Source organism: Alligator sinensis, unplaced genomic scaffold, assembly GCF_000455745.1.
Source record: "Alligator sinensis unplaced genomic scaffold, ASM45574v1 scaffold597_1, whole genome shotgun sequence".
NCBI classification, from domain to species: domain Eukaryota; kingdom Metazoa; phylum Chordata; order Crocodylia; family Alligatoridae; genus Alligator; species Alligator sinensis.
The window spans coordinates 65,089-80,970 of NW_005842074.1; the positions used below are offsets into that span (position 1 = coordinate 65,089).

A 15,882-nucleotide genomic window follows, 5' to 3' on the forward strand; every position below is an offset into this window, starting at 1 on the left:
GATGCCATCTGCGAGGCTTGGGCTGTGGTATTAGGGGAGGTCTGAGCTGCAGAGCGCCCCCTGGCATCAGGGCATTACAATGGGCAGCCTCCCACTTAATTAACATCTTAATTGAACTTATTATCATCAAAGGCATGGCGGGCAAGATAGGCGGGCGGTTGCCCAGAGACAGGTGGGCGGGCCGTGGAGTTCGGCCCCAAGATGGCCCCCTGTCACATATACGATAACCATCTTTTTGACTGATACACTGGGGCTTAACCTGGAGGTCTCCTTGGCAAAAAGAATGTATTGCTACAACTTGAGCTAAAGAAGAAAGACTTGATAAATTGGTACTTGAACAACTTGTAGCCCACGTGGAAGGACAAAGACAGGCTCTTGTAAGAATGCCCATAATTTAAGAGGAAATACAGTGGCTTATTTCAATAGTAGTTAGGATGTGCAAGTACCTCTACTCTGATTTTTGTTGTTGTTTTTGTTTTTGCTTATTCAAATTCCCTAGCTACATACCTACAAAAAGCATAGCTTCCTCAGGGTCTTATTACTTCCAGGTGAACAGTTAAAAATGTGTCAGTAATATATTTATGCATTTCCATAAAACAACCTGATGGTGCTTCCTGTTTAACAATCTCATGGACTAACATTGTTCCCTTCAGAATTCAAGTTTTAACCCTTTGAAAAGAGAGAATTATTTAAATACTACTACTACTACACTACTCTGTATTTGGCTTTATCTGCAAAAATTATTTGGGAATCTCATAGTTTAGAACTAGATGGTTGGGTGTAAAGTTTGAATTGGGGGCTATTTCTGCTTATTCTCACCAGGGCTACATTCATTGTAGTGAAAAAAGAAGCAGCCCCCCACTTGTATGTAACAGAGCTCGTTTTCTGCCAGGGAATGGAAGACAGCAAAAAGCCAAAGGGGAAGATTCTTGTGGATCAAAGTCTGTGATTTTTTTTTTTTTTTTTTTTTTTTAAATATCTCAAATGTTATGTTCTTAACCTGAAAGTAATTTAAATGGCCTAATTTGCTTTGTGAATTGTGTATGCTAAAAATTGAGCCAACTCTAAAACTTTCTTGCTTAGTGCCCAAGCAGTGAAGCTTTTTTGAAAATCTTGGGGTGGAAATATGCCTTGATAACCTAATTTACTTGAAGTATTTAGAAGCTACAGTGATGGGAACACTTTTGATAATAAACAATCGAACCCAAAGAGAGGGAGAAGTGGGCAAACCCCTCAAGTCATTTTTTATGACTAAAATATTAAATATAATATTGAAATGACTTTTGCTGGGTTTGTGTCCCTTTAGGTTTTTTCCCATCATTTGCTGTGATTTTGGCAAAAATTGTGGATTATAAAAGACTATTCACAAAAATTGAATCTGAAATGTGTATATGAATACTATAGTGCCCTTGTACCTGTCACACCCTCTCCCATCAAATCATTTTTAGTGACGTTGCTCTTCATGCCCTCAAATCCTCAGTGCCTTCTTCCTCCACTTGTGTTTTCCCATGACCCTTTTGGCTTCTCTCCTACCCCTGGACTGCATGACTTGTCTCCTTGCTTACGTCATTGTAGCCTCTTCTTCTGCTACCTGGCCCTTAATGTGACAGATTTATAAATATGCTTAGATGTTACTGTGTTAACATTTTCAAAATTGGTAAATTGAACGAAGTGTAGTTTGTTGGGAAATCTCTCTCACACACACTTTTTAAATGCAGTTTATTTTCTGTGACTGAGAGAAGAAACTGAGACCCTTATTTATCCTGTCAGAGATTTTTGTCTGCAAATGCTGCATTTTGCTCACAGTCTGTGGGCCCAAACTGAATTGTTGAGTCATTATTAGTAGACAAAAAACAATTACATAGGCTAGATAAAGTCTTTTGATGATTGCTTTTGACAATTTTGAAGAAGTCAGAAAGAGAAAAAGTTTATTTTGAAGAGAAAGTTTGTAAATAATGAGTTGTGTTGACATTTACAGAGTGCTCTTTCTCGTTTATTTTTAAGATGTTAATTGTCAGCCATTACTGAGAACTATTATATATTTTTGATGTGTGCACCTAGTAAGGTCTAATTTTTTATCTTTGTTCTAATTTGGTATGCCCAGAGCCTGGGGTATTTTCTTCTCTCTTTTTCATGTTGAAACTGAAATAAATAGGGACTTGAATGAGTCAACAAGGTACTAGTGAAAGATGTTAATTGGTGATCTGTTTTAAGATGCAAATAATGTTAAGGACAACACTAATTTGTATTCATTTTACTGTAAATATAAAAGCATAAGTTTTTACTACCATAAGGAGGTTATTTATAGATTAAAAACTAACCTTTGCAGTGAAAATACATTGCATTGTTTATTATAGACTTGTCTAACAAGAAAAAAAAATGTTAACTAATAATAGAAAATGCCATTAAAAGTTCTCATTCATACCATAATAATCTCTGGTCTTAACTCAGTAGATCATCAATAATGAACCTGCATATTATGCCCTGTTTAATTGTTTTTATGCAAAGATTCTTGTTTGTGTGCGGGGGGAGGAGGGGTTTAAGTTACCCATTGCTTCTCTTTCTATGCTGTTATTACAAACATAGATTCTGTGTCATGGAGTGTAGGGATAAAAAGGGACTGCTTATATTACCAGTAAATTGGTCGATGGTTGTACACAGGCTATGACTCTCTGTTTGTGGGTATGGTGTATGGAGAAGGTTCTAACCAAACCACAACGTAGAACAGTTTAAAAAAGCCTGCATGTTGTCTTCCACAGTACAGCAGATGATGTAGTAACAGTTTTACCCAGAAATCAGATGGCTTATAGCTCTGATTTGAAAAGAAAAAAAAGGACAATAGGTAAAACAAAACAAACACCCATAATGTAAAGAAGTCATCCATTAAATTAATTTATGTATTTAAATATCTTCTTGAAGGCTGACACACTATCTAAGGCTTCAAAACCTGAAGTGTTCATGTCTGTCTGTCTGTCTATACACTTCAGCTGTTAATGTTGGTCCCCAATACATTTACCCTCCTGCAGTTATCTTCTTTATATCAGGCCCATAGGCTTTCTGAAGTTAAAAAGGTACAGATATGATATGAAGTGTTATGAAATCTTCCTCGCATTTAAGTAACTGAATAACTATTCTCTGTCTTGCAGATTAATTTAAAACAAAAGTCTGCATTCTAAGCGGCTGTGCTTTTGTGAGTGATCTGTCCTAGGAGTTTAGGCAGACACCAAATTTTTCCTGAGAACTTTTCTATATAACAGTTGGGGCAACTGGCCTTTGTGGACCTCTTTCTCTTTCTAGTTCAGTAGATGCATTTGAGATGCACATATTTTGAAAATACCAAAATGTATGTAAGAAAGAGAGAGAGGTGGTTAGTCATGTTAGTTTGAGGTCAGTCAGAAGGCAGGGTAAATATGAAATGGGCAATATTATGGGACCATACTGCCAAAGCCCATGGAAGAAACAGTTGGTTGCAAGGTCTGGAGGCAGAGGCTGGAAGGAGAAGTGTGATGTCCGTCTGGGAGGAGGCAGGTTTGGAAAAGGACAAGGGTAGGGGAGAAGCCAAAATAAATCAAATTAGGCCTTGAAGGTCAGTAGAAGGATGAGATCTAGGTGCCGTTTCGGGAAGGAAGCCAAGAGCCAAAGGGGGCAAACTCTTAGAGAAGAGAATGTCTAAAGAAGGGATACCTGATTTTATTTTTTTTTAACAGTGGAATGAATTAAGTTATCCTTATTGATCTGCACTAAGTACGTTTTGGCACTAATAAAGTAAACGTTCAAATAAGAACTTTGTCACTCAAATGAACTTACCCCTCCCACCCCACCTATAAAAAGAAACATGTAACCTAAATTTCTATAGAAAACTAAAATTGCTCAGGTAGGAATTCTAAAAAACTCTACATACTGAGGCTATTTTGAAGCTATTAGGTCAAGCAATGATAGAGAATAGTTTTAAAAGGAACAGTGCATAAATAAAGATTATATGGTTAATTGGCACTGACAATAGGAGAGACTCTGCCTGTACCTTGCAATTGCAGGAAAAAAAAAGAAAAGTGCATTCCCTAGAACTCATACATTAGAGCCTCAAGATGGCAGTCTGTTGTTTGATATCTTTTTAAATTATTTTTTTCTATTCTGTAAGCATTTTTTGCAGGATTACATTTTATGCTTAATTCTCATGGTTTGTATGTTGAATATTACAATGTATTGTCATCTAATTGCATACCAATATAATTAACAGGTATTAAATAACAGGCTATTATAAAAGCTTTAACAGAAAAAGGCCAATTTATTATCTACATCTATTTTAACTTCAATTATTCTACATTAACAAAATAAATGTCCTATCCATATTAAATATATATTTGATATAATATCACATAATAGCAAATTATCTTAATACTTAGATGTCTTTCTATGGTCAAGCAAGTAATCACTTGCATTATCTTAAGTATGAAAAATAAATGTTTCCCAATTATCAAAATGCTGATTTATTCACCCATTATCTGACATTCAGAAACGTTTCCTCACTTATTCAAGGAAAAATCCTTTTCCCCATCAGAAGCCATGACAAAATCCCTTTGACTTCAATGGAAGCCATGATTTCTCCCTCAGAAATTTAATACTTTGAATAATATGCTTGAAGTTAAGTGCAAGGTTTGAGCCTGAATTGCAGAAAAAAAGCCTCGAAGCAACTGTTTTAAAAGAAAGTAAGAGAGTCAGAAATAACAGGCTACCATTAAAGACTAATATGTTACTCATGGAAAATATAATTGTATTAGACGGTAAAACTGCAATCAACTTTTCTCTTTAGAATGTCAAAATCTCAGATTCTTCAACTGTCAAAACTGTAGCTAGAAAAGTTAAAAAGAGACAGTCTGCTGGCTGGCTTGAAGTAGTTTGCTACTCCATATTTTCAGCATATTGCTAAATTATCGTTACTCTGGGAAGAACAGAAACAGACCTTTGTTCTGAAACCTTGTCTCTAATTTTTAAAACTTGGAAAACCAAAATTGTCTTTGGTTTGTCATTTATGGAGGGAGAGGCAGGGGAGGGAAAAACTGTTTAAAGATGATATTTTTATTTGTAAACATTTTATTAAAAAAAAACCTGTTTAATGTTATTAGTCAATACATGTGTAATAATACTTAATAAAGTGTCATGTATTAATAGGTATTTTGGATTTAGGAATGTAACAGTTGAATTTGGATTATTCCTGCTCCAGTCTCTCCTCAGTCATCATACTCCAGAATCTAAACAAGTGTGGCTGTTTTCAAGTTACATCGGTGGGTAAAGCCCTGAAAACTTTTGGAGTGATCAAACAAGCAAACAAACAAAAGAGAGAGACAGAAAGATTAGCTTTTACTGAGCTAGCTACCGTGTTGCTCTGGAGCTGGAAAAAGAGCTAATGGTTTCCAAGCAGCTAGTGGCAAATCAGCAGCAGAGAGAACCAAGGGAGTGGAGAGGGCACTTGGCAATGATCATAATAATAATAACAATTTTAAAAAGTATATAAAGTGCACAGTTAATTTGTCCAAAAACGTGTATTTGTTTCTTTCCAAGGATTTACTGGATTGGTTGCTGGATGTTTAATAGAAATTGGCTTGCAGGGACCATACAATCACAAGGGGACAGAAAAGACACCACTTTTTCTCTCTTTCTCTCTCCTGGCCTCCTCTACAGGAATTTCTTGAAAGCAATTCAAGCCTAACCTACTGCAGCTCTTTGGCTATCGACCGGGTTTCCCACATCCACAAGGAGAGAGTGGGAGGTGCGGATAATCAAGGGAAGGGGGGTGTCCTGGTGCCTTCTCTCTCCCTTTAAATGCCAATGCTTTCCAGCTCCCCGTCCCCCAGTCCTAGAGGTGCGTGGGATCTGGAGATCATGAAAAGTTTCTCTTTGTTGGTATATTGTCTCTGTGTTGGTGGAGGGGACTCGGCAGTCTGAGGTGGGCTGGGCACCTCCTGGGGCCCTGTCTCCGTACTGGGGTCCCCCTCACAGTCTGGGGTTGTACTGGCTGGGGTGTTGGCAACAGACTCCAAGGAGGTGCCTGCCTCCTCCAGGTGGCTGTAGCCCTTATTGCTGCTGGAAGGCTCAGAGTGGGGAGACCCCCCCCGCATGGCAGGGGGGCTGAGGTCAGGGGAGCTCCCCACCTCGGGGGATGGGGAGGGGCTGGAAGAAGCCTGTGGCAGACGATCCTGTTCCTGTTGGCGGGGCAGGAGCTCGGGCGATGGCACTCCCCGGATGTCAGGCAGGCAGCTGGTGCTCTGGCGCCTCAGCACCCTCGGTGGGCGGCCGGCTTGGGCCAGTGCCAGCCCCTGGCAGCCACGGAGGTCAGTCAGGCTCCGTTCAAGCTCACCCCTTGGCGGCCGCCAGTCCCCCTCCCCCTGTGCTAGGGGCAGCAGCGTGAAGGCGCTCAGTGTGGACCCCACGAGGGAGCCTGCCATGCTGTCCGGTGGCTCACAGGAAATGCTGTACACTGCCTCAGCCAGGCTGGGTGGCGGCGGTGGGGGGCCGGGGCTGGAGGGGTGGCGGACAGGGGGCCAGGTGCCACGGGGTGCTGCGTAGCTGACAAAGCCATTGAGTGGTGTTGGGGCAGCAACAGTACCAGCAACCTCCTTGGCACGCAGACTGTGGGCATCAATGACGGTGGAGTAGAGGTCCCGCAGGTCGATGACCTTGGTCTTCTTGTCACGGTTCTCATGCAGTACAGCATTGGCGCAGATGAAAAGGAAGATGCCGATGCCCATGATGAGTGGGCCCAACACCTTGAGTTTGTCTGAGTGCAAGTAGTCCGAGAAGAGGCGCAGGAGGAAGCCCGCCGAGGAAGAGGCAGTGTCAAGAGGTGGTGGGGGTCTCCTGGCACTGCCAGAGGAGTCATCCCCAGTGCTGTCAGAGTGTATGCCTGCTAACCCCCGGGAGCGGTTCTTGACAGCACTACCCAGAGGCAGCAGCGCCCTGGCACCCTCAAAGCTGCCCTGGCGGTAAGGCAGGCTCGATTTGGGCCAGTAGCCCATCACGGCTAGGGCGATGCCCACCAGCAGCACGAGGATGCCACAGAGGGCAATGAGGCCCGAAAGCGAGCACAGCTTCAGCTTGCCTTTCACCACCACCACATCATTCTTGCGCTTCTTCTTGGCCTTGCGCTTGCGCTTGGCCACCTGGCTCGGAGGCCGCAGGGGGTCCTGTTTCCGGGCTGAGATCCTCAGGAGGCCTCCGGTGGCGATCATGGCTGGCTCCCTGCAGCTCCACTTCCTACAGCTCCTCCAGTTCCTGCAGCAAGGGGGGAGGGGGAGAGAAGAGGATCAGGCCGGGTTGGGAAGGGTCTCAGCAGCATGATTGCAGCCCCTTGTTTTCCTGTTGCTCATTATATTTGGTTTCAAGTTCTAATGAGTGGGATCTCAGTCACTGGCCCACTGATCACCAGTGCACACAGGCAGACAGCCAATCCCTGTGACAAAGAAGCTGAATGAGGTAACTTGGGCCACAGAAGCAGCCCTGTGTCCCCTGACATCATTCATTTTGCTGTTTGCAAACAGCTAATTGATTTCTTTGGACTCCAGATACACCCAGGTGGGAGTGGCATCACCCATGCAAACCAACAGAAAAGGAGTCATGCTGCTTTTAGGAGTAGCAGGCAAGGCTGCCTGCTTCTCCTTCCAGGAAGTTGCTGCCATCTGTCTTGGCCTCAGGCCTTGTTCTTCTACCAGGGTCAGAGGGTCACAATGCATGAGGCCTTTAGTGCTACCAATCTGTTGGGCTGGATCTAATCTACTCTGGATGCTGTGGCAATAAAACCAAGAGGGCAGTAAGAACTGGTCTGTAGATAGCATTGATTTTTTTATTTTTATTTTTATTTTATTTTTTTATTACATGGTTTACGCATTAGTGAGGGATTCTAAGTGATTATTTGCTTGTTTTTAAAGAATGGGAAATGAATTACTGAAAATGCACAAGGGGAAACATTTGAATACCCAGACAGTAATACCTTTAGAAAGTTTCTTCCAAGCCACTTCTTTCGCATTTTATCTGCACTGAGATAGAAACCCATCCTCTTCTGCTTACGGTATGGGTACATCATCTGGACAGCTGCTTGATTTGGAAACATGTATGTTCAAGGTAATGTTATGTAACATTGATGAATCTTCCCTTCCCCACATCCCCTAAGTTGTGAGCTTGTGGCCAGTATTAAAAAAATAAAAAATGTCAGATTTTATGAAAAAAGGAGAGAACCCTCTGAAGCACCCAGAAAAAGAAAATGTTTTGTGTTGGGAAGCTAACGTGAAATAGCATTTGTTGCTTGATTTTTTTTTTTTTTTTTTTTTTTTTTTTTTTTTTTTTATTTTTACTGTACCATCATGATTCATCATCTGAGTATTCAAATGGCTGGGAAACTAGTATGTACAAGGCAGGAACAAATCCCACAATGTTGCAAACTGTTCAGTTGAGTCTTATACTGAAAAAGGGGTTTTTTCCTACTTTTTTTTTTTTTTTTTTTTTTTTTTTTTTTGAAGTGCCTGAAATAATTTATAGGAAGGAACGATGACAGTAATCAATTTAGCATACTTCATAAAGTTCAATTCCTTGCCTTGAAAGCTGTTTAACTAGGCATCTAAAGTGATCTTTCCCCCCTTTCATTAACTTCTAAATTTCATTTCTGTTCCAGTCACACACATCCCCAGATGTGACGATTTTGCGCCCTACTTGTTCTGTATGTATTTCTCATAAAACAACTGTGTTATCACCGGAGACATTGCTTTGAATTTACAATAGAGCTGAATGTAATTTAACAATGAATAGAGTCTTGCCTCCTCTTTCCTATTGTCGAAGTATTTATTTGCTTTTTTTAGAATGGCTTGATGGTGCAGAAGTGTTAATTAGCAGGGCATGATTTCTTTTAAATGGCGGTTTGGTTTTTGATCTAATTCTCTTCCACTATACCACCAGACATGACCCTGACTCAACTAAGATGGAAAAACAGATGGTAATCAGACCTGAACAATGCTTGTGAATCAATATTGCCTTGACACTTAGTTTTCAATAAAAAAAGAAACAAGGGTGGATGCATGGGAGAGGTTTACTAAAGCCAGAAACTATTATTAATAACAGTACCATCAGAAAATTACCCAGCACTCGGAGGCTTTCAATGGACACGGTATATAATTCACATATCCGAATTTAATGTGGTCTGTAATCATTTACAAATTGATAGTTATGTCATATTAAACTCTCTCTTTTAAATACTCTCTAGAGAATCTTTTACATTTTAACCAGGAGCTCAATGACTATGCGAAGGCTACTCTGTAAGAACCAAACCCAATTTGAAAACTAGCTCAGTCACAGGCTTAGAAACGTAAATGCACATGGAAATTTGATTTGATTAACCCCTTTGTTTCCTGGACATGGATTAAAATGCTCGCTTATTTGCTACAGATGAATGCAGGATTTGATATTGCTTTGACTGTTTGGGTGTGCATGGAAAATAGAAGGATTCACTCAGGTTGGGTAAAAATATGATTTCCAGAGGATTTTCTTTTGCAACAATTGCTAATTTGCTCAGTGTTATACTTAAGACTGTTTCTAACCTGCTGTGTATTCTCGGAGGTGCAGCCTGGATAGGGTCTGAGATTCGGGAGCTGACATTCTTGGCAGCATTTCTTCATACGTAACGGAGGGAGCAAAGTTGCCAGTCTATATTGGGCGTAGTTTTGATGCAGTTTACAGTAGATGTGATGGGGTTGGCTGGCAATATGCCTATGAAGAGACCTGCCTGTAAATGCCATAGTTTTGTAGCTATCGATTGAATGCCACTCACCAGGTGCTCTGATGAATCTTTGAACTTTTGGTTAGCTTTAGTAAGCCAGGCTCCCGGCTTGGGCAAACACCCAGCAAAAGGTGTCTAAACACAACAGGCACCTGACTGTTTCCAAATACAGGAGCTGACTTGGCAACTCCTTTGTTTCTACCCCACCCCGTCTTTTAGACTCAGGGAACACGATGGCATTGTTTCTGGTGTGGGGTCCCCTTCAAGAAGGGCTGGAGCCAAGAAATACTGAACTACTTTGTCTCTGAATTTCTCCAAGAGGGAGAAAAAAAGAGAGAGAGGGGGAAATCGTTCCCTGCCCCCACCACGCACATCAGACCAGGGTGAAAAAGCCTTTGGGGACCGCGGATGAAATTTATTGCTCAAAATGGCAGCAGTGGAGCCAACAGTGTAATCTCACTTACCGAGGAAGACCGGGGGGAGGTCAGAGCCGGAGGTGAGGGAGGCAGGCACCATCAAGCGACGGCGGAGAAACTTTCCAGCCCGAACGGACATCTCAGCGCAGCCGCGGCCGGCTCGGCTCCGCGCTCCGGGGCGTCCCGCTCACAAGCCCGGCGACGGAAGCGGGAGAGCGCGGCCGGGCGCCGGCAGCCCCCGCGGAGCCTCGGGGAAGAGCCATTGCCAGGAGTTTCCTAGAAGTGCTGCGCCTTCCCCATCCTTCATCTTCCCCTGCTTTCTGCTGCGGATCTCCCCCTGCCAGCTGCAGCCTCCGCCTCTGTGCTGTGGCTGGTTGCTTTGCCAGCCCTCCTGGAGTTGCTGCTGCTGCTCTTGAATGGTGCTCAGCCTGCTGCTGCTGCTGGTGTGCTGGCCGGACTGGATGCTGTTGCTAGGAAACAGGAGCCATGACACAGGGAAATTGCTGCAGGATGGCAATCATTACCTTCTTAACTCTCCTCTTTAGCAGCCAGCCCCCTGGCTCCTCGCCCTCCGCTTCCCTGGCTCCCTTGTTCCCCCTCCTCCAGATGCGGGCGCCTGGTCCCCCATGCCCGCCCGCAGGCTGTCAGGGGAGCTGGGCAGCCCCGGCGCCTCCCCCTGGGCAAATGGCTAGTCCCGGGGCATCCCAGCGGCTCCTCGTCCGCCTCCTGTGCAGGGCTCCCTGTCCGCTCGACGTGCTCCTAGGGAGGATTACAGACCACCAGACCTTGGCTCCTTGCATTTTCAGCCATCAGATATCTCCCTGGCTCTTTGAAGGGCAGGTCAGGGAAACCCCAAAGGCATCTCGGCTGCTGTTTCAAAGGCTTCCCTCCTTTCAGATGCTTTTTGGACGTTTGGAAGTGGGGGCTGATCACGGCCGGTCGGTGGGGCATCCTCCTCTGCCCACGGGACCGGCAGTCCCCTAGGAAGAGCCACCTCTCACTCGGCTTCTCTGGCTCGGGCTGTGCGAGACCCTGTCTGCTCTGATCGCCTTAGTTCAGTGCCTCGGGCTTCCTCTCTGAGCATCAGACCGAGGAGCAAACTCTAGGGGGGAAAAGTGGAAGGATGTGTGTCTGTCTGCAGGTAACTTTTGCTGTCTCTTACCCCCCCCCCCCCCCCCATGATCTTCTGTAGTGCATGCAAAACAGGAGAACAATTTTGATTTCCAGATTAAAATCTCTCTCTTTTTTTGGAAGGGGAGAAGTACAAGAGCCAGAGAGATGTAGGATTATTTATTTATTTATTTATTTATTTTGACAAATGAAAGGCGGGACTAAGAAAAGTTCCAAGAAACAGATTGGGGGAAGAAAGGAGAAAGCCACAAAGGAAAGAGGCAAAGACATGGTCAGGATTTGGGATCCAGTTTTCAAATACTTGTATGTATTTTTGTAGATGCAAGGAAACAAAAGTCTGTGCTGAGCTCTTTCATGGAGAAAAATGCGTTAAATGGAAGAAAACATTTGATTTGCTGAGTGCCCGGAGGTCACAGACCCATGGGTGATGGCAATGGGTCTGAAACCAGGGAGAATTTAGATCACAGTATTTGAGGACCACTCAAATAAAGACAGGTTAAGCAAACCAGGTAAATTAATGTGGGAGACTCAACCTCTCCTTGGGGAAGCAGCTTTTGCTGCTTTTCTGTATTGTGTGGTTTTCCCTAATGGAGGGACCACACCTGCCTTCTTGTAACGTAACCTTGGATTCCTATTCAAGCTGAAGAGAATTCTGGCCTCTGATCAAACAGTCCTTTCACTTCCACCTCTGCTTGATCTATTGTGATGCATGATTGCGCTGCATGCAACTAGCTGCAAGGTGCCAAGGGACAAAAACAGAAAGTTTTGCATCCCAAAACGGGCTTTTAAAAATAGAGGGCCCTATGTAAGATTGGTAGGGAGAATTTAAATCTTCCTTTTTTTTTCCTTCTTGCAGGTATGCACTGTTACTTCACTTTTACCCAACAATCAATGCCTGAATTGAGATCAAGCAAACCTGAAGGTGCCCATATGCATTTTTATCTCAGTTGAAGTCTGTCTTGCCAAAATGGTTTGGGGTACACTTCTTCTAGTACAAATCTAACGTTTCCTTATGCAACAGGGTCTAAATGTAAGACTTATTATGCAAGGACTGCCTTTCAAACTGCTTTGAACTGTTTCATTGAACCTGTGTGTTCATACATTCAGTAATTTGCTTTGTTTCAGCCCAGGATATCAGAGGAAGCCAAACATATCACATCTGTTTCCACTGGAGACCTGTATCACATCAATAATGCAGCATCACCAGATTCTTCCTGAAAGGCAGCTGAGAGAGAGAGAGAGTGAGGTTTTAAAGGGCAAACAACCCTTTTCTCTGTCTGAATAATATATTTTAAAGCAATGCTGTTTTATTTATCCCTCTCAAATATCTTATTTTAATTCTTCAGAAGTTTTGAGTGATTAGACCATTTTAGTGGTATTCAGGAGTTTGAAATCACACCAAAAAGGACATTTTAGTCTAGTCCAGATACTGAGTAAAGAAGGAAAACTATATTGTTTGAAGAAAAAAAAAAGGTGGATCAGATATAATCATGATGCTTCTTCTTATGACAATTTCAAGGACCAATTCTGAAACTACAGAGCTGATTCCTTATAGGAAGTCATGCTACAGAGTTATGTATCCTACAGTTTTGTCTTTTCTTTTCTTAACAAACTTAAAACCATTTGCTCCTTTTTAAAAAAAAATTATAGTGATTTGGGGTGAGAGTGATGATAATATGTTCTCTTTGATTGTAGAGAGGAGGATGGTAATGGTGCTGGAAGGGAGCTTTCCCGTTAGTTTGATTTACTAGGTGGCTGAGTTATTTTGTAACTGCCAATGTGCTCTTAGATCTGACTGATTACCGCTGAGTTTGTTCATCCTTATTATTTTTCATGATGCCAGATGATCATTATTATGTTGTTCATTTTCAGGATCCTAGAATTTGTAGTATGGCAATTACATTGCTTAAAACTAAATAATTAAAAAGGACCAAATTTTAGCTAAAATGTACTAAACCAAAAACATTAAAAAATAGGAAACCCCACTCCTAAACAAGAGAAACAAAACTCCCTGGACTAAGCTGTTGGTTCTTAACAGTGTCTTAATGAGTGTGTTTGTATTCATTCAATTATTGAAAACCCTTAATTAAAAAAATATAACATGATGGAGGCTCTGATTAGTTGCATTGAGACTGCATGTAAAACAATCCTTCTGTATTGTAGTTTAACACAGGGGTTATTTTCTGATATTTGGCACAATAAATCATCATAGGTGAGTTGGCTTTTTAAGGTAGGTTTTATATTGGAAACATTTAAAAATTCTTCCTCTTTGAATTTATGCACATTTTCCTTTATATTTCTTGGGATTCTTTTAATGCAATACATATATTTCTGTTAGGAGCTAATAACCTTCATATGGTCCTCTTGTCAAGTACTATGTCATGACCAATAATATCAGCATAGTAACTGAATACCAGTCATATTAAAAAATAAGTCCCACTTGAGATCAGTCTAGCTTAGGGCAGTGCCCCAGGTTCAGTTGCAACAGCTGCAAGTCATTGAATCCTTGGAAAGTAGTGACCTATTAAAATAAATGTGTTGGGAGACACCCCCCCCAAGGAGAACAGCTTTGCAGTGCTGGGAGGGCATTTAACACATGATAGGCTGCTTGCTTTTTAACTGCAAGTGTTAACTGTAAGTTTTAAGTTGAGCATGTGATACCATTTTACTTATTGTCTTGCAGTAAAACCTGTAGCTTCAGGCATGGTTCAGGACCCCATGGCATTTGACACAAATTTAACAAAAGTCTCTGCAGAGATATGTTTTGCACTGGCTTCAGACTTCACCTTAACCATTCCTTTTTGCAGTTTTTTTAGACCCCACTCAACCCAGGCCACCCCACCCAGAAGAAAGGCTACACAGATTCCTTTCAGTTCTATCAATTATTCTAACCTAAAATCTCACTTCAATTTTACATTTAATATGTACTTCATTTGTTACATGCACTCTAAATTAAGTCTGTGCCTATTTGGTACAAGCACTTAGGATAATTAAAGTAACATGACCAGATTCTCAAAAGTAATTTATTGTTAGAATCTACAGCATTGCCTAATTAGTAAGGTTATATATAGGTTTATACAGTTTCATAGGGACAGTTATAAGAGTAATGTGTGCATATGTATGTGATGTTTGTTTATTTCTTTGTTTTAGCTCGATTTCCCTTAATAAAAACACTTTACTCTGCAAAAAGGCTAAGGATAAATGGGAAGAGAGAAAATGTAGAATGATGTGGGAGTGATGTGCTGAACATTATCACAAATTAACAGTATCTGGTAACTCATCGAGTTATATACAGTAATCCTCATAGGAAAAAAATGCTGTCCTGTTGCCCTACTTAAAAATCCATACAGTGTGCATCAGAGTACATTATTCCTTCAGTGCATTTGAAGCATTTTGAATCGGAGGTGACTTTACTTTCCATTGTCTAGCAAGCCTGAGTATAGATAATCCACTGAGAGCTAGTGGCAATATACATGTCTGCTCTCCTTTCAAAATTAATTATGGCAAAGATGTGTACTGCTGGTAATGCTCATCAGGATGAAGGAAATACACAGTCATGAAATCTGGCTATTCAAAGTAAAATCACTTTGGATTTTAAAATGAATGAGCTTTTTCAAAAAAATATAAAGGAGCTCTCTCTCTCTCTCTCTACTTTTTATGAAGTAGTCACAATAAATAGATGTTGGTTTTAGAGGCATGTGGTAACACCTCAAACTAATATATATATTTGTTAAATTGATTTACTGATGAAGGCTTTGCACTACGAAGGGTTGTCTGTTAAAAAAATCCTGGGTCACTTGTCACCATCAACAAGAAATTTGTAAAGGACACACCCTGAGGTTGCAAGTAGCACCCAGAGGCATGTGCCAAACAGTTTCTTTTAAGTATCCTATGCATGACTTCCTGGCTAGCATAGAAAAGATTCCTTAGACATGTTACTCATTTTCACTGAAGATGGGTATATATAGGCGCATGCACACACATGCAGAGGCACAAGTGTGCATGTACCTTGTCTAATTAGAAAAGTATATACAGTGTTATAGTTTTCTAACTGTGTGTGTGTGTGTGTGTGTGTGTGTGTGTGTGTGTGTAGACACACATGTGCAAACCCACACAGAGTATAATCCTGTTTTTGTTTTTTTTTAACAGCTTACCTCTAAAATTGTACCTCTGAAACATTACCCAAATACTACTGTGACCTTTCATTTTGTATGTTGTTTCCCCGTTCCCTAACTTCTTTCTGTGCTATCTACCTAAATTTAAAATTTTTAGAGTCGGGTTCCATCTCTTTTATAGGTTTGTACAATATCCAGAGCCTGACTTCTTATTGGGACCTCTTAACACAACAACAATGGCAATAATAATAACAATAGCTATTGAAAACTCCACTGTACTGGATGATTATATGTGGTCTTGCTTTACAATGTTTAGTGATGACTTATTGACCAAAAGACATGGGTGTAAATGTGCTTCCTGTAGGAGGTGAATATTAGAGTGCACCAGTAACATATATATTACATGCTCTCCAGAAACCGGCCAAAACAAAATTTTTGTTCTTGATAATTTAAAGCGGCT

General features: G+C 41.5%; 1 protein-coding gene across 6 annotated transcripts; it reads right to left on the bottom strand.

Moving 5' to 3' along the window:
• Positions 1-4,823: 4,823 nt before the first annotated feature.
• TMEM200C (transmembrane protein 200C) lies at positions 4,824-11,226 on the bottom strand. 6 transcript variants are annotated; one of them, XM_025204247.1, is made up of 4 exons: positions 10,962-11,215; positions 10,225-10,640; positions 7,985-8,088; positions 4,824-7,269 (listed from the first exon to the last, which is right to left on the bottom strand). In XM_025204247.1, the coding sequence occupies exon 4, from the start codon at positions 7,224-7,226 to the stop codon at positions 5,817-5,819; it is 1,410 nt and encodes a 469-aa protein (XP_025060032.1). In that variant the 5' UTR covers positions 7,227-7,269; positions 7,985-8,088; positions 10,225-10,640; positions 10,962-11,215; the 3' UTR covers positions 4,824-5,816. The 6 variants fall into 6 exon arrangements, 5 of the variants coding, with proteins under 5 accessions (XP_025060032.1, XP_025060031.1, XP_025060030.1 ...); XM_025204246.1 differs by having other exon boundaries at positions 10,225-10,646; XM_025204245.1 differs by adding an exon at positions 9,582-9,750 and having other exon boundaries at positions 7,985-8,085; positions 10,225-11,215.
• Positions 11,227-15,882: the final 4,656 nt, after the last annotated feature.